Source organism: Schistosoma haematobium, chromosome 5 (genome assembly GCF_000699445.3).
Source record: "Schistosoma haematobium chromosome 5, whole genome shotgun sequence".
In the NCBI taxonomy this organism is placed as follows: Eukaryota; Metazoa; Platyhelminthes; class Trematoda; order Strigeidida; family Schistosomatidae; genus Schistosoma; species Schistosoma haematobium.
In genome coordinates this window covers 2021647-2041953 of record NC_067200.1, presented here as the reverse complement: position 1 = coordinate 2041953, position 20307 = coordinate 2021647, and the positions used below count along the sequence as shown (strand labels likewise).

Below are 20307 nucleotides of genomic sequence, written 5' to 3'. Positions count from 1 at the left end.
CAGACAATTTGGTTTTAATTCACTTTATTACACTCCAATAGCATTCGAAAGGTTTCATCAGAAACAACAAGCAACAAATAAATATTTGACAGTGTCATTCTCTATCAAATGTGACAATACAATTTCGCTCCAAGATCTCTAAACACCTAATTAGGATTGAATTTTTAATAAACAGTAATGTTTGAACAGTGAATTTGCGAAAAGTATTCAAAGTATATTTCAAACGTTTTTCCTCAACGCTTCCATGAAATCTCGATCAGTTCATTTTACACATGATACAACGGACTTATATAGACTTCAAGAAAGGAAAATGTGATCTTTCCATACTGTGTCCCGATTACATCGAAACAATCAGAATGGATTCAATTAAACACACATGAAGTTGTTCATCTCACCAGCCCTTTCTAGTTATGGCACATCTATTGTATTTCAAAAGAGTGAAATGCCAAACATTGATAATCAAATAACTACACCCTGTGGAGTGATTGCTATTTTCTTTTTCCGACGAGAATCTGTACTCCGTTTGATCGATTTTCTCTAATTCGCATAGTGATACAAAGACCTTAAAACTGAATTGTACTTTAGAAGATCGATATCAGTTGATTTTCCTCAATTTACTCAGGAATCTGAAAATTAGTAACGGATGTCTGAGTCAAGGTCTGTCGACACACAAGTATCTGTATCAAAACAAGCTAAACGTTGAAGTATTGTGTCGCCATCTACATTATCTTATACAATGACAACGAAACACACTCACAGTAAGCATACTCATCTCCTCAGTTCCTTCAGAACTATGCTCTATCAGGGAATGAAGCGATGCATTCTCAGATGATTTCAGTCGATTATTTCATTTGACAGTTTATAAATGCCATTCATCATTTTCTCCTTCATCTTGTCACTAGTCATCACGTGGATAATTACCGCACATAAACCTATATTTTGGGAAACTACAATGCAAAGCTAAACTATGAAAACGGTTGCACGCACTTGAAAGTGACATTCTCTAACGGCAAAATGCATTTCGTTAGATTGATATCCATCAAATTACTTACGCCTGTTACGCACAATCGAGCATAGGCCACGGACCAGCATTCTCCAACCCACTCTGTCCTGAGCCTTCTTTTCTAGTTCCATCCAATTCTTGTCCATTTTACTCATGTCTATCTACATTTTCCTGCCCAATGTGTTCTTTGGTCTTCCTCTCCTCCTATGGCGTTGAGGATTCTAAGTGAGAACTTGCCTTGTGAAGTAATTGGGTGCTTTCCTCAATTTGTGTCCTATCTACTTCCAGCGCTTCTTCCTGATTTCTTCCTCCTCTCTAATCTTGTTTGTTCTCTCCAACAGTAGATTGTTGCTAATAATGTCCGGCCAACGGATCCGAAGTATTTTGCTTAGATAGTTGTTATCAAACATTCCTATCTTCTGGATTATGGCTTTTGTAGTTCTCCAGGTTTCCGCACCATACAGTAGAACTGTTTTGACATTTGTATTGGAAATCCTGATCTTGATGTTGGTTGACAGTAGTTTTGAGTTCTAGATGCCCTTCAGTTGTAAATACGTTGTTCTTGCTTTAACGATCTGCGCCTTCACATCTGCATCAGATCCACCGTGTTCAACATTGATGCTGCCCGGATATCCAAAGGTTTTCACATCTTTCAAAGCTTCTCTATCAAGCGCAATTGGATTGGTGCTTGCTGTGTTGTATGAGAGAATCTTGCTTTCGCCTTTGTGTATGTTGGGACCTACTGATGCTGAGGCTGCTGCTACACCGGCCGTCTTCTCCCGCATTTATTATTGCGTGTGCGATAGAAGAGCCAGATCATCTGCGAAGTCTAGATCGTTCGACTGCATCCTAGATGTCCATTGTATCCCGTGCTTCCCTTCACATGTTGACGTCTTCATGATCCAGTCGATCACCAGGAGAATGAGAAAGGGTGAGAGTAAACAACCCTGCCTGACACCGATCTTTACTTTGAACGAGTCTGTCAACTGTCCTGCATGCACGGTTTTTCATTTTAGTCTATCATAGGAATTCTGTATGATATCGACTCCACCTGGAGTCCCTCTAGGGCTGTTGCCGGTCCCAAGCCTGAATAAAGGAAGAGGGTTGAGCAGGGGGTTAGCGAACTTATCCCTTAGAAACTTAATTCGCTAAAAAACGCTAACCGGGAGACATTATTCAAGCCAGACATCAACTACGAAGGAATTATTATTTTAAACAAACACCACAATCCTGTATATCGTATGCACTAAAGAACAAGATTTGAGAAATTGGTAATTCTGATTCACCGCATTGAATATAATATAACACCAAGTTCTATCATTCCTCTTACCTCCGGTAACATTTTCAAAGTAAAATTGATTAATTCTTTAATCTCAGTGTAAACAACATGTGTGTTTAATGAACAAAAACATATTTCTGTTGACCTTAGTTGTTTACAAAAACAGCAATGACCATACTTTGTTGTCATTCATCAGTTTATTCCATCTTATTATACAAATAATATGGTATTCTCTATTCTCTATTCTGTATAACGGATGTAATATCAGTCTAAATTAGAATAAAACAACATCGCATTCCAATAATAACTTGTTTATTTGGCTGACATTCATCTACACACAGACAAAACAAAGATGAGTGAAATTCTCATTATACCAAAGATGACTAATTTTGTAAAAGCAAAATAAAGTGTAAACAAAACTCTTGGCTGTCAATTCATAGAAGGTCATGCTACAACCGTGAATAAACAATGTAACCATATACTTTTTGAGTTGCGTTGTTCAACTAACTTGATTTTTATGACAAGAATATGGTTTACTTTTGGTGCCTTGTTTTACCACACTTCAGATTGATTTACATACACCGAGTGTATCTCTCTAACGTTTAGAAACAAAAGTACCAGAGTATACGACAATGTTTGAATTCATGAGTCGATCTAAGCTAAAATGCCACTGAAAACATGCAACCAATCATCCGTTGTGTGTTCCTTGTCTATAAATCATGAATTCAATACAGTCGAATGCATCAAGATACATTGGACATGATAAGAAGAGATCAACATTTTATGATGTGTACACAGACTATTTGACACTACCATTATTCTCCTGATAACACACTGTATTCCACGACTCTCTCGCAACAGTGAATAATAATAATCATAATAAGTGATGTGATATCCGAGGAAACACTTATATGTTTGCACTGATTACGCACAAACTATGTGTATTAGAATACTGTAGAGAGCAGTCATATTCTGTCAAGGTTTACTTCGTCTTCCAGTGATCAGCTAGCTGTTTGAAAAGTTTACTATAGAATATTCTGAGTGATTTATTGTTAAAATATTGATCGTTTCACAGTGTGTAGTTGATCGAATGTCAGTATTGAGTACTTCAACCATTTAGAACACAATATATGTTGGATAACTAGAAAGGGCTGGTGAGATGGAAGGTTTCATTTGTGTTGAACTGAATTGGTTTCGATTGAATCGAGATAATCAAAACGCATTCTGGAAAGAATTTTTTGTGAACTGAGTGATACGTGAGCGAGAATAGGTCTGCAGACTAGATGGAACATACTTCTAAAAGAACTAAGGAGATCAGTGTGCTTCCTGGGAGTGTGATTAGTAGTCTTTGTATAAGATAATATCAATGAGGACTTTCTACTTTAACAAATGGTTAGTTTTGATGTAGTTGGTTGTGTATTGACAGATTTTAACTCACTCGGACTTCCATTATTTTCTTTCAGATTCCTGAGGAAATTGGGGAAAATCAACCTCGATCACGCTTCTACGGTTTAATTCCGTGTGGAGAGGGAGGTAACAGACGTTATTTATATTCTGATTTATGATGACCTCAATGCTCAATCATCTGCTAGCCTAATCTTACTTTCAATTTGTAACTGATTATCACTATGTCAACACAGAAATTCGCTGTAATCAATTAAATAATCAATCAATCAATCAATCAATCAGAGTGATCTAATATATCTTTCTCACAGTCTGGATCATTCAGTTGTATCGTGTGTAAAATAAATGGATCAAAGTGTCATTGAAATTCGGAGGGAAATTGTGTGGAATGAAATCAAAATACTCTACGTAAACTCACTGTTCAAACGTTACTGTTTATCGAAAATTCACAGTTATTGAAAACCAACCAAAATTCGCCTTTTAACATTCAACGTAGTTTCACTCACTTTCAACATGTTGTCCTCAAATGTGAATGACATTGAAAGTGTAATGAATTTCGTATTGTGGAATGTGATGTCAAATTTCCAGTAAATGAAATAGTCAGTGAACTCTGGATTCACCACTGTACCATTGAGTTATTGTTACATGTTTTGTAATTCACTTATCTTTTGTTTGATAACTTGAAATGCAGCCACCATCTTCATTTCACTGAAGATTGTCCAAATCACAATTCCATTGAAGCATGTCAAGGCGCAGAGTCATCGAATACAACCTGTATTTGGTGTGAAAGAGCCAATATATGCATTGCTAGCAATGATAAGGATGTTCGTGACTTCAAAGTAAATGGTTGCCGGAATAAAGTAAGCAGTTGGTAGACTTCAAAGATTGTTATTAGTATTACGATATTCCAAATCGCAATCTTTTTTTCGGAAGAACATTTGCATTGTTACGAATAAGTGATGATTACTATTGTGCCCTCAGTGCATAAATCAAAGTAACTCATACGATACTTGAACACATATGAATGCAATGCTCTGTTTCCATGTGGACATTCAACAATGAATAGAAGAGTTCTTTAACACTAATGCCTGGAAACATGTTAATTCTTTAGCTCATAGAATGTGTAGTAAATCCTGATGATCAATATGAAACCGCATGTCTACGTGAACTGTTGAAGAATACAGATGAAATCAGTTTGAATGATGAAGCGTAATCTGTTCAAAATTGTGTAGCATGCTCGGATAATGAGTGAAATTTCGTAGACATCCATTGTTGAAGTACAGAACATGTATTTCTGATTCCTTGTTGAGAACTGTGTACCCTGAATGGATTGCTTCCATAAAGCCGTCAGTCATGAATTTGTTGAATAATGTGTAGATTGTGATAAGATGTGACATCCAGCAAACAAATTTCATCACCCAAACAAAAGCCGTCAGTCGGTTGTTGGATAATGTGTACTTATCACATGGAGTGGTAAATCGGTAGCAGATATTCAAAATCACTATTCATTGATCGTATTGTGCAAATGTAAATTATGTAACTAATTGTTGAATTCACTTGTGTCATCAATACTGACAATGGTGTATAATGAATGATGGAATATTTGATATTTAGTTATATTGCCACTGTCACTTTCTTCTGAAGAGCTCGATAGTCAAGGTTTCCACTGAACCAACAGTTATCGATCACGCTCAAACAACTCTAGCCATGACTGAAGCAGTTTTATGAAGTGAATTGAAGAAGACAACTCGAAAAACTGAATCACATTCGGTAAGTAATTAATATTTAGTAATTATTGTACTGTTTCATTTTCTTTTTTCAGAATATGAATACAGATATGACTGAAGACAATGAGGAAAGAAATCTCTCCAATACATCTACATCCTTACAATAATAGTTGTCTCATTCTATATTGTATGCATTGGCTGTATCATAGGTCTATGAATGTATAGAAGGAAGAAAATTAATCCATGATTGTCAGAAACGTCTTATCACTTGTCTTCGTCAAGTTGACTGTGTTATTTTCATTTTGTACTTTAGTAAACACACTTTCTAGTATGTGGCTCATTTCGATAAATTGAAGATTGTTTCATGAACCTGCATACCACATTCATGATTGTTTACGTAATAACTGATTGAATTTTGTTGGTAGAATATATCAAATATGCCTTTCTGTATTGACGTGATTGTTTTCATTTAATAAAAGCTGATTAGTTTTACAAGAGTTTACAATATTGCACTTGTCAATTAACACTATTGTGTAAACATGATTATATGACCATTGCAATCCGCAATGAGTTCGTTGTAAATGTCTATTTCTGTTGAAGTCTCACCATTGAAAAATATCATTTATGAAATTGATGAGGTTTTTGGTGCACCAAAATTTGGATCAACTCAAATGTGACAGTATAGTTGTCACGTTCAAATGTTAATGTTATAGTATACCAATTACAATTGATAAACACAAAATAAAATAATGGAACGTTACTTAAATCAGCAAGTTTTCGACTGTTCACACTGCATTTGTTATCATCATCCACAATTGTAGATAATTATTAGTTCCAGTAAGGTTATTGTAATTGTAACAATATAGCCAAACGTAGAATAAAAATGGAACTATGACTGTAGTCTATAAATGTAGATAATACATATTTTATAGTTTAATTATCATAACTACAGGACATAAAGAATGAACGATGTACGTATGTGGCAGTAGTTTGTTTATGAGTGGTTAGTAGAGTGTATCTCATGCTATAATCAATTCATAACGGAAGAGAGAATGAGTTCAAGGTCAGTCATTGAAACAACTTTTACAATTATTTTATGGTAAATATACAAACTATAAAAATGAACAAAATAAATACAAATAACATCAACAAAATAAGTTTTTCACGCCTTATATCGACATAGCTGTCCCCTCCCCCCGTCACTCAGAGTGTCCGGAGGTAAGATTGGGTAGCAACAAAAATAAAATGCAAAAGTATAGTATATGCATCCATGCCTGGATGCATACATACAAAATAATAATAATAGTAATTACAATAATAACCAAAGAAACGTGAAAATTGGCACGTAATAACATGTAACGGTAAAAATGAATATTTCAACATGCATATAAACTATAGACTATGACATGAACGCTAGTAATACACAATGTGTTAGTGTATAGGATGACATAGATGGAGTATAGCACGACATGAAAAGAATGAAAATACGGTCAGTGCCTTACTTACGTACTTACTTACGCCTGTTACTCCTCGTGGAGGAGCATAGGCCGCTCACCAGCATTCTCCATCCAACCCTGTCCTGGGCAACCCTTTCTAGCTCTTTCCAGTTGTTAATCACCCTTTTCAGTTCTGATTTTTTTTACCGACGTAGTATGTTTTTCGGCCTTCCTCTTTTCCGTATCCCTTCAGGATTCCAAGTTAGGGCTGACCTCGTGATGCAGATTGACGATTTCCGTAATCTATGTCTTATGCATTTCCGTAGTCTTTTCCTAATTTCCTCTTCACCTGGAAGCTGGTTTGTTCTCTCCTAGAGAAGGCTGTTGCCGATAGTATCCGGTCAATCGATGTTGAGTATTTTGAGTAGACAACCATTTATAAATACTTGTACCTTCTTCATGATGGTTGTAGTAGTTCTCGAAGTTTCAGCTCCGTACAGTGGAACTGCCTTAACGATCGTATTGAAGATTCTCACCTCGATATTGGTTGAAAGTTGATTTGAGTTCCATATGTTCTTCAGCTGTAGGAATGCGGCCCTTGTTTTGCCAATCCTCGCCTTTACGTCTGCATCTGATCCTCCTTGTTCATCAATGATGCTTCCCAGGTGTGTGCCAGGTCAGTGCCTTAGTTTGCTAATAATGAAATAGTGAAAAACTGTTGACAAATTCATCAAACAAAAATTGGATTGTTTTTTATTTTTATATAAAATTATTAAATAATTTCAGAAGGGGCTTTTGTGGATAGTATAGTAATTTTAACAGTTGAAATCATGAGTCAATTAAGGCTAGGCTATCATGGAAAACTTGGAAGCACTGAACTACTCAGTAGTGTGCATCCATGACCCCGCCTCACGAGAATCAAACCCAGGAACTGCTGGTCATGAGAGCGATCGCTCAACCATTAGACCACTGAGTTGGCATCCAACAATATGAAATTTCCCTGGCCGACGAGGATATATCATATAATAAATAGCTATCTGGAATTCACTCATTTGTTATAGTGACGAAGCGAGTAATTGTAGGGAAATATAATGGATTATATACACGTTGTGTGGAAAGGAAACACTGGTCGTTTTAATTAGGAAATTGAGTGAGTTTAATAGTATACTATATATCAACGATTATTTTGATTTATTACTCAGCGAAATAGACGTAACTCTGTTATTATTTTTTGAGTTCATATATTGTTTGGTCCACCACAGGTTTCTTTAAAGCTCTACCTGGATGTGTTAAACATGTAGGCTTAATGCTCGGTTTTTCATCCTCCTTTGATCTCGTAGTGATTAACGGGAGGGGTTGTTTATCTTTAGTGATATCCTCTTTGTCTTGTTGATCTTCGTAGAAGGTGTCGCTTCAGTTCGATGTGTAGCGTCGTGTCGTCGAGATTAACTATGAACACCGCTACCAAGAAACACGTGCCAAGTAAATCAGAAGGCGAAGGTTGGACGTAACCAAATAAATCCATAAAATCCCCGAGAAGCCAAATATCAGAAGACAGTTAATGGACCAAATCGAGATATATTCGCTGGCGATCACGTGGTATCGAAAGGATACCGAGATCGTGCCAGGATACAAGCTTGGTTACAGAACGTGACCGAATTCGCGCGAAGTCACAACCAGAAAGTGTGAGAATAAGGATGGAAGCACAATACAGCTGTCATTAGCACAGTCAAACAAAAGCACATTAAAATAAACACTGGTACAGTTGGTTATAATAATAATTGTTTTTATTAAACCAGTCGTGTTCTCGTGATAAATGTGAGTCACTACAGACGTATCAGCTTGTCCCATCAGAAAGCGTTTCAATCGTTAGTGAAATCTTTCGACATGACTATTAGCTACTGGATAATGAGCTGTTGTTTTGATGTGGTTTACTCCCAGAAGTTTGGTAAATTCCTGGAATAGGACGGATTGAAACTTAGGACCACGGTCTGTAGTAACAATTGAGGGTACTCCGTGATTTCATATCCAGCGACCGAGGAATACGGCTGCGACTGTCTATGTGGATGTATCTTTGGTAGGACATGCTATTGCCCATCTTGTAAACCTGTCCACTACGGTAAGAATATGTGTGAAGTTTAATGGTGACAGGGGACCAACTATGTCTAAATGAATATGTTGAAAGCGTTTATCAGGCAATGGAAACTTCCCGAGGGGACTAATTATGCGTCTTTGAACTTTGCTGCGTTGATATTGCATGCAGCTTCGTGTTCACCTTTTTACATCCCCAGATGATTTTAGGCCAGACGAAACGTTCCGTCATGAGTTTTGCCGTAGTCGGGATTCCCAGATGTGAAAGTTCATGTAACTGTTGAGATATCTGTCGCCGACAAGTTTTTGGTGTAAACAGGCGGTTGTCGCCATTTGAAACGTCGCAAATGATAGATGAGTCTGAGAAAGGAACAGGCACAGGCTTGAGAATCAAGTTAAACTTTTCTTTGCAGGTTTTCAGGTCTGCATCGTCTACTCGTGGTTTCGAGACTAGTGTCGTGTTTGTGTACCAGTATGTTGATATCCTTTCTAGATAAGGCATCTGTGATCGAGGTTCGTAACGTCATCTTCATAGTGGGTCAATATAACATCTAGTAAGGGTGATTCAGAATCCGGGTCGTACCTAGTCGCTTTTTTCACATGTTGCACCAGGGTACATGTGATAAGATTAAGTCCCGTTCATTAGGAGATTTCAATACCATATTAAGCATCCTGGTTTGATCTAGTTTTAAATTCGCTTGACTACCTAGTCTATACACCTTTAGCAAGGTTACTCTGGAAATATTTTGAGGCATAAGTCGATCTAGTAGCAGTTTCATTAACCTAATGTCATGCTCAAAATGAGTTTTCGGTTCAGAGATTTCACTCTCCTTGATTCTATGAAAAGTAACTGACCTGTCACCGTGATCAGTCTTCAATTCTTGACTACATTGAAGGATAGGATTCTCCTTTACATCGTTGTCGTTTCTTGATTACGACCTGTACTCATTCGTCAAATTTCATTGGAGTAGCAACTACAGTCACGTCAAACATACTGTGCGATTCCGAATGGTTGTTTCCTGCTAGAAACAGATCGAGCCTTGCGATTGCGATTTCTACGCGTTTCCTGCTAGATACCGTGACTTGATTTTCAGTCCACCATCACCACAACCATCTTAAGACGAGAGATAATGAACCGTTTATCATTATCAGACGGTCGAATAATTCAATGGCTTTCCAAGGAGAAAAATTAGGTGATAAGTTGCCGTCACAGTTTTTACGTCACCTCAAAGTCTTAGTGGGTGACAATACAGTGGGTGAAGTAGTCCTAAAACACGAATGGGTACAAGCTCACCAACGCTACGTCCAACAATATTTGGGTACACAAGATCCTGAAACCTCTTTATCTCATTCAGCGCGTATAGCCGATAGAATAATGGAAAGTGGTCCTCCAACTGGGTCATGCACGATAATTCACACAAAAAGAAGGATAACCAAAAGACCCAGTCATAGGACTAATTGCGAGTGCTAAAAGTCTCACTGAACCTGTCAACAGAATGCAAATGGGTCACAGAAACAGGAGCATGTCACTACAACGACCAAGACCCAAGTCACAAATGTACAGACAATTTGGGCAGTTCTGTTGATATCACTGGAAGTTTGGTGTCAACTCAACGAAGTCCATGCAACCATGCGCCTGGCCTAAACAGAATCCCAAGAATACGGGAAACAAATAACCCCTCCCCAGGTTGCGACGACTGAGGAGGGGCGCCTAAACAGTCGCTTGTTTTATGTTGGATACAGAAACTCAGGCTTGAATTTCTTGGTGGATACTGGCGCTGCTCTTAGCATCATCCCTCAAAATAAAGCTGAGCTGAAGTCGAGAAACATCATCAATTACACTTCAAGCTGCCAATAAAACTAAAATTGCGACATTTGGGCAGAAAACTTTAACCCTATATTTGGGGTTCAGGAGGCAATTCCCCTAAGTTTTCCCTGTAGCCAATTTACATCTTGCAATATTGGGGATGCACTTTCTAGAGAGATGCGAATTTCTAGTTGACACTAAAAAACGACGCTTAACACTGGAAGAAACTTCGAATTACACAAAAGTCAAAGAAAATCACATCACATCTCTCAACTTCATACAAACTCCTCCAGTAACGACAGCAAAATTTCCAAACTTAACTAAACCGAACCTAGAGCCTTCCAAAGGCAAACTAAAAGTAAGTCATATGATCAAAACCGAAGGTGCATCTGTGTTTGCAAGAGCCAGGAGACTAGCGCCAGATAAGCTCAAAATCGCTAGAGCTGAACTTTACTACATGCTACAACTGGGTATTATCCGTCCCTCTGATAGTCAATGGGTATCCCCTTCGCATATGGTACATCCATAACAATAACGACAGATAGAGGAGCACAGTTTGAATATGAATTATTTAATAACTTAACTAAACTTCTAGACTCCAATAGAATACTTTGCACCGCATATCACTCTCACGCTAATGAGATGTTAGAAGGTTTCCACCGTCAACTTAAGACTGCCCTTATATCGCATTTGAATCCAAATCAGTGGACAGAATTCCTACCATTAGTTATGTTGGGAATACGAACATCTGTCAAAACTAACGCACAGTGTTCAGCAACGGAACTCGTCTTCGGAACGACTCTTAGACTACTGGGTGAGTTTATTAATCTGCATACCGACAGTAAAAAGCTTGATTTAGAAAATTACCTATATCAACTACCGGACCATATGTCCAAACTCAAGCCAATTAATACTCGTGAACAATCGCGAGCCATACATATACCTAAGGATCTAAACAATTGCACGCACGTACGTCTGGATGTGACAAAATAAAAGCACCGCTTGGCCCTCCATTTGGAGACCCTTTCAAGGTCATGTAAAAGAATTTTAAATATTTCATGATAGAGAAACAGTGAAACCTGGACTCCGTAAGTATTGAAAGATTAAAACCAGCTCATCCAGATCATGAACCACCATATATGTAGTTAGACCGTTTGCCTGACAAAACAATCACAGAATCGACAAGTAAGAACGATAAATCTTTACAAGTAGCTAATACGGTTAGATGGGCACAACCGATTAGTCAGTCAAGAATATTGACAGTTTTGGCTGCAGACTAAAATGTAAACACGTATCTACTAAGGTCTTGTGTTTATTTAACTTAGTTTTGTTTTTTTGCCGTTTCACTCAATTTATTTAATTAACAAACACATTACCAAAAAATGTAGCCTGCAGTATCATGCTTTTCACACTCCTTAGACCTTTTACTTTTGATACGTGAGCGTTATATTTATTTTTTAGTACTGAATACATAAGCTTTTTATCCGTAAACACACGTTGAGTAATATAAGGTGAATGCATATAAAAAGGGATATTACAAAAGAACGAAGGATGTTCGACTAAGTTGAGTGATGTGAGCAAGCTTCACCTGCCAAACTAATCATTTTCTTAGATTTTATCTCTAATAATAGACAATGAGGAAGTTCCCTATGAACCAGTTCTATAAATCCGAACAATAAACCCTCAAATAACGACAAATTCCAAGAACCATCAAGGTGAGTTTTTTTCCTTTCCTGGTAAATTTACTATGTTTTTAATACTTTTTAACTTACACAGATTTTTTCCCTTAGACTGGTCGTATACATTTCATACGAGCCACTTTGAAAACCGTTTTGTTGTATAAGACAAGTTTAGTAGCTTTATACGACCAATACTAATATCAAGTGTAGATCAAACAATAGTCAAGTACTTGTTAGTGGTCCTTATTGTACTAATGTTTTACATACTTGTAAAGATTATGCACTAGGGTAACGAGTGTTACTGTAGCATGATTTAAAATGTAATCATATAACTCAGTTTCATTTGCATCATTCAATTTTTCTTTTATTATACTTTTAATTTTTGGTATTTCCCAAAGCTAATCCTTAAATCAAAGCTACTCATAAGGGGTTTCTTGAAATCACCATAAAGCTTTCTTACGATCTGGACAAGCACGTAATATGGGTGACCTAAGCGATGAAACTAAGATAGAAAACAATCAATAACCTGACTAATAATTCTTTACACAAATAGTGTTGTTTTCTCACAACTACCTTCATACAAACACTGACTAAAATTTCATACCATTATCATAGAGATAGGTTGGGAGTTATACTCTCCTTGACTAAAACCTAAGCTCTAATGGCTTGCACACATTTTATCAATTTACGAACACTTAATTACCTGAAGATATCGTACAGTATATTACCTATAACACAGCTATTATAGCTATATTTATTTCACTCATTTTATAAGCGATCCGTTAGATAATCAGAACATTGAGTTTACGACATAAATCTCACGGCCATACTCACGTCAAATCAATTATTGTCAGGGGTCCATACAAAATTCTGGTACTTACCACTAGCATTATGTAGAAAAAAGACAGTTCATATATAAGTCATATTTCTTTTCTTGCTTGTCATTTAATTGAAGCTTACCACACACGTGGCTTTTATATTTGTTTATTATTATTATAAACAGAATACACTTGTACTGTGCATACTTTAAGCAGATAACAGTGTTCCAATGTGACTTTTGGGGCACTTCGGAATACTTATTTGCCCTTTTATTGTTATCTTTCTACATATCTGAACAATTTACAATCAGCAAACACCGTATTCAAGTGAGTTTGTGAACGAAAACGTCGGCCCCACATGCAATCGAGCCATTGACCTCCTGAACGCTAGACCACAAACTAGCCGATAGAACACACCGGCCTGTAATGACATTTCTTTACACTGATTAATTATTTAAAATACTTATGACTAATAAAACTTACACACTTAAAATGTGCAGACCAACTCGTTGCCCAGAGAACTTGGGGAAATGTAAATTCAGTATATCATGCACACCTACATCAAGTCATCAGATGGTGGCTGGTACAAATGTACTCGATCCCCGTACTCCATAATTCTCCTTCCCTTAACAGGATATTCTACTTTCCCGGGTTAAGTAGCACACTTACCCACATGCGGTTACGAACTCAGTTACAAAGGGCGGTCTCCATAGACTCAAGGTCATATATTGGATCTATCTCGGTTAAAAATTCAACTTCAGGCAAATTCACACATTTACATATATGTATCTTAAGAAATTCTTTTGTTTCCATACCTTTTCGTATAAAAGATGTCTACACCGTGTCTATCACCTTCCAGATTACCGATCCATTCTCGAAGCCAAACACACGGAACCGAAAAATTATCAATTATATTTCCTTATTATTTCATGCAGGCAGTGAGGCAGTTCTTCAGGTTTTATTGGTTTTCATTATTGCTTTCGAAGTAGATTCTTTATTTTTTACTTGAGGGTGACCCAAGAGGCAGGTGAGTAAACACCCGATAGCAGGACAGAGCATGGAAAACTCGCGCTTCACCAACGTGGTGTTGCGTAGCCCGCTCGTGGCACTTGCTCAGATATTCTTGTTTCTCTTACAAGCTCTGATCACCATACGGAGGTACGTAGCAAACCGTCAGCGATAGTTGTGGAAGAAATTAAATGCTACAAAATAAGATAACAAGGTACTACATTAGGAGATATCTATGGACTATCGTCGATTTTTGACGGATTTAGTCGCCATCCATTGAAAACCAAACACTGAGCGAGTTTGTAATGCTCCTTCGGGTGGCGGAAACAGAACGTACGTGTACTTGATTGACAGATTAATCGAACCGACGTTACTACGGAAGTCGATTCTAAAGGGCAGCTAATGTAACAGCTGAGATTGATCTCAAACAATTAAATACATGTCAAAACAGTAGATCCCAATTATTCATTCACTTCCTTATTTTATATAAGCATCATATTTCCTGTTATATTATATTGAATGTTGAAAAGCCTTGTGTGTTTGAACAGTTAATCGCACACTCCACCGTGACTGCGCGACGATCTTAATAAAGACTTGCAAATGGGTAATAGGAACAGGAGCAGGTCACCACAACGACCACGATCCAAGTCACAAAACAGGTCACAAATGTCCAGACAATCTGGGCAGTTTTGTTGGTACCACTGGAAGTTTGGTGTCAACTCAACGAAGTCCATGCAACCATGCGCCTGGCCTAAGCATAATTCTAAGACATCGGGAAACGAGTAACCCCTCCCCAGGTTGCGACGACTGAGGAGGGGCGCCTAAACAGTCGCTTGTTTTATGTTGGATACAGAAACTCAGGCTTGAATTTCTTGGTGGATACTGGCGCTGCCCTTAGCATCATCCCTCAAAATAAAGCTGAGCTGAAGTCGAGAAACATCATCAATTACACTTCAAGCTGCCAATAAAACTAAAATTGCGACATTTGGGCAGAAAACTTTAACCCTATATTTGGGGTTCAGGAGGCAATTCCCTAAGTTTTCCCTGTAGCCAATTTACATCTTGCAATATTGGGGATGCACTTTCTAGAGAGATGCGAATTTCTAGTTGACACTAAAAAACGACGCTTAACACTGGAAGAAACTTCGAATTACACAAAAGTCAAAGAAAATCACATCACATCTCTCAACTTCATACAAACTCCTCCAGTAACGACAGCAAAATTTCCAAACTTAACTAAACCGAACCTAGAGCCTTCCAAAGGCAAACTAAAAGTAAGTCATATGATCAAAACCGAAGGTGCATCTGTGTTTGCAAGAGCCAGGAGACTAGCGCCAGATAAGCTCAAAATCGCTAGAGCTGAACTTTACTACATGCTACAACTGGGTATTATCCGTCCCTCTGATAGTCAATGGGTATCCCCTTCGCATATGGTACATCCATAACAATAACGACAGATAGAGGAGCACAGTTTGAATATGAATTATTTAATAACTTAACTAAACTTCTAGACTCCAATAGAATACTTTGCACCGCATATCACTCTCACGCTAATGAGATGTTAGAAGGTTTCCACCGTCAACTTAAGACTGCCCTTATATCGCACTCGAATCCAAATCAGTGGACAGAATTCCTACCATTAGTTATGTTGGGAATACGAACATCTGTCAAAACTAACGCACAGTGTTCAGCAACGGAACTCGTCTTCGGAACGACTCTTAGACTACTGGGTGAGTTTATTAATCTGCATACCGACAGTAAAAAGCTTGATTTAGAAAATTACCTATATCAACTACCGGACCATATGTCCAAACTCAAGCCAATTAATACTCGTGAACAATCGCGAGCCATACATATACCTAAGGATCTAAACAATTGCACGCACGTACGTCTGGATGTGACAAAATAAAAGCACCGCTTGGCCCTCCATTTGGAGACCCTTTCAAGGTCATGTAAAAGAATTTTAAATATTTCATGATAGAGAAACAGTGAAACCTGGACTCCGTAAGTATTGAAAGATTAAAACCAGCTCATCCAGATCATGAACCACCATATATGTAGTTAGACCGTTTGCCTGACAAAACAATCACAGAATCGACAAGTAAGAACGATAAATCTTTACAAGTAGCTAATACGGTTAGATGGGCACAACCGATTAGTCAGTCAAGAATATTGACAGTTTTGGCTGCAGACTAAAATGTAAACACGTATCTACTAAGGTCTTGTGTTTATTTAACTTAGTTTTGTTTTTTTGCCGTTTCACTCAATTTATTTAATTAACAAACACATTACCAAAAATGTAGCCTGCAGTATCATGCTTTTCACACTCCTTAGACCTTTTACTTTTGATACGTGAGCGTTATATTTATTTTTTAGTACTGAATACATAAGCTTTTTATCCGTAAACACACGTTGAGTAATATAAGGTGAATGCATATAAAAAGGGATATTACAAAAGAACGAAGGATGTTCGACTAAGTTGAGTGATGTGAGCAAGCTTCACCTGCCAAACTAATCATTTTCTTAGATTTTATCTCTAATAATAGACAATGAGGAAGTTCCCTATGAACCAGTTCTATAAATCCGAACAATAAACCCTCAAATAACGACAAATTCCAAGAACCATCAAGGTGAGTTTTTTTCCTTTCCTGGTAAATTTACTATGTTTTTAATACTTTTTAACTTACACAGATTTTTTTCCCTTAGACTGGTTGTATACATTTCATACGAGCCACTTTCAAAACCGTTTTGTTGTATAAGACAAGTTTAGTAGCTTTATACGACCAATACTAATATCAAGTGTAGATCAAACAATAGTCAAGTACTTGTTAGTGGTCCTTATTGTACTAATGTTTTACATACTTGTAAAGATTATGCACTAGGGTAACGAGTGTTACTGTAGCATGATTTAAAATGTAATCATATAACTCAGTTTCATTTGCATCATTCAATTTTTCTTTTATTATACTTTTAATTTTTGGTATTTCCCAAAGCTAATCCTTAAATCAAAGCTACTCATAAGGGGTTTCTTGAAATCACCATAAAGCTTTCTTACGATCTGGACAAGCACGTAATATGGGTGACCTAAGCGATGAAACTAAGATAGAAAACAATCAATAACCTGACTAATAATTCTTTACACAAATAGTGTTGTTTTCTCACAACTACCTTCATACAAACACTGACTAAAATTTCATACCATTATCATAGAGATAGGTTGGGAGTTATACTCTCCTTGACTAAAACCTAAGCTCTAATGGCTTGCACACATTTTATCAATTTACGAACACTTAATTACCTGAAGATATCGTACAGTATATTACCTATAACACAGCTATTATAGCTATATTTATTTCACTCATTTTATAAGCGATCCGTTAGATAATCAGAACATTGAGTTTACGACATAAATCTCACGGCCATACTCACGTCAAATCAATTCTCGTCGAGGGTTCACACAAAATTCTGGTCCTTACCACTAGTATTATGTAGAAAAAAGACAGTTCATATATAAGTCATATTTCTTTTCTTGCTTGTCATTTAATTGAAGCTTACCACACACGTGGCTTTTATATTTGTTTATTATTATTATAAACAGAATACACTTGTACTGTGCATACTTTAAGCAGATAACAGTGTTCCAATGTGACTTTTGGGGCACTTCGGAATACTTATTTGCCCTTTTATTGTTATCTTTCTACATATCTGAACAATTTACAATCAGCAAACACCGTATTCAAGTGAGTTTGTGAACGAAAACGTCGGCCCCACATGCAATCGAGCCATTGACCTCCTGAACGCTAGACCACAAACTAGCCGATAGAACACACCGGCCTGTAATGACATTTCTTTACACTGATTAATTATTTAAAATACTTATGACTAATAAAACTTACACACTTAAAATGTGCAGACCAACTCGTTGCCCAGAGAACTTGGGGAAATGTAAATTCAGTATATCATGCACACCTACATCAAGTCATCAGATGGTGGCTGGTACAAATGTACTCGATCCCCGTACTCCATAATTCTCCTTCCCTTAACAGGATATTCTACTTTCCCGGGTTAAGTAGCACACTTACCCACATGCGGTTACGAACTCAGTTACAAAGGGCGGTCTCCATAGACTCAAGGTCATATATTGGATCTATCTCGGTTAAAAATTCAACTTCAGGCAAATTCACACATTTACATATATGTATCTTAAGAAATTCTTTTGTTTCCATACCTTTTCGTATAAAAGATGTCTACACCGTGTCTATCACCTTCCAGATTACCGATCCATTCTCGAAGCCAAACACACGGAACCGAAAAATTATCAATTATATTTCCTTATTATTTCATGCAGGCAGTGAGGCAGTTCTTCAGGTTTTATTGGTTTTCATTATTGCTTTCGAAGTAGATTCTTTATTTTTTTACTTGAGGGTGACCCAAGAGGCAGGTGAGTAAACACCCGATAGCAGGACAGAGCATGGAAAACTCGCGCTTCACCAACGTGGTGTTGCGTAGCCCGCTCGTGGCACTTGCTCAGATATTCTTGTTTCTCTTACAAGCTCTGATCACCATACGGAGGTACGTAGCAAACCGTCAGCGATAGTTGTGGAAGAAATTAAATGCTACAAAATAAGATAACAAGGTACTACATTAGGAGATATCTATGGACTATCGTCGATTTTTGACGGATTTAGTCGCCATCCATTGAAAACCAAACACTGAGCGAGTTTGTAATGCTCCTTCGGGTGGCGGAAACAGAACGTACGTGTACTTGATTGACAGATTAATCGAACCGACGTTACTACGGAAGTCGATTCTAAAGGGCAGCTAATGTAACAGCTGAGATTGATCTCAAACAATTAAATACATGTCAAAACAGTAGATCCCAATTATTCATTCACTTCCTTATTTTATATAAGCATCATATTTCCTGTTATATTATATTGAATGTTGAAAAGCCTTGTGTGTTTGAACAGTTAATCGCACACTCCACCGTGACTGCGCGACGATCTTAATAAAGACTTGCAAATGGGTAATAGGAACAGGAGCAGGTCACCACAACGACCACGATCCAAGTCACAAAACAGGTCACAAATGTCCAGACAATCTGGGCAGTTTTGTTGGTACCACTGGAAGTTTGGTGTCAACTCAACGAAGTCCATGCAACCATGCGCCTGGCCTAAGCATAATTCTAAGACATCGGGAAACGAGTAACCCCTCCCCAGGTTGCGACGACTGAGGAGGGGCGCCTAAACAGTCGCTTGTTTTATGTTGGATACAGAAACTCAGGCTTGAATTTCTTGGTGGATACTGGCGCTGCCCTTAGCATCATCCCTCAAAATAAAGCTGAGCTGAAGTCGAGAAACATCATCAATTACACTTCAAGCTGCCAATAAAACTAAAATTGCGACATTTGGGCAGAAAACTTTAACCCTATATTTGGGGTTCAGGAGGCAATTCCCCTAAGTTTTCCCTGTAGCCAATTTACATCTTGCAATATTGGGGATGCACTTTCTAGAGAGATGCGAATTTCTAGTTGACACTAAAAACGACGCTTAACACTGGAAGAAACTTCGAATTACACAAAAGTCAAAGAAAATCACATCACATCTCTCAACTTCATACAAACTCCTCCAGTAACGACAGCAAAATTTCCAAACTTAACTAAACCGAACCTAGAGCCTTCCAAAGGCAAACTAAAAGTAAGTCATATGATCAAAACCGAAGGTGCATCTGTGTTTGCAAGAGCCAGGAGACTAGCGCCAGATAAGCTCAAAATCGCTAGAGCTGAACTTTACTACATGCTACAACTGGGTATTATCCGTCCCTCTGATAGTCAATGGGTATCCCCTTCGCATATGGTACATCCATAACAATAACGACAGATAGAGGAGCACAGTTTGAATATGAATTATTTAATAACTTAACTAAACTTCTAGACTCCAATAGAATACTTTGCACCGCATATCACTCTCACGCTAATGAGATGTTAGAAGGTTTCCACCGTCAACTTAAGACTGCCCTTATATCGCACTCGAATCCAAATCAGTGGACAGAATTC

General features: G+C 37.6%; 1 protein-coding gene across 1 annotated transcript; it reads left to right on the top strand.

The window, feature by feature from the left end:
• The first annotated feature begins 4186 nt into the window (after nucleotides 1-4186).
• Nucleotides 4187-15576, top strand: MS3_00000667 (uncharacterized protein). Its single transcript, XM_051208348.1, has 2 exons — nucleotides 4187-11130; nucleotides 15552-15576. Exon 1 carries the CDS (start codon nucleotides 10109-10111, stop codon nucleotides 10409-10411), a length of 303 nt encoding a protein of 100 aa, XP_051064661.1. The 5' UTR covers nucleotides 4187-10108; the 3' UTR covers nucleotides 10412-11130; nucleotides 15552-15576.
• Nucleotides 15577-20307: the final 4731 nt, after the last annotated feature.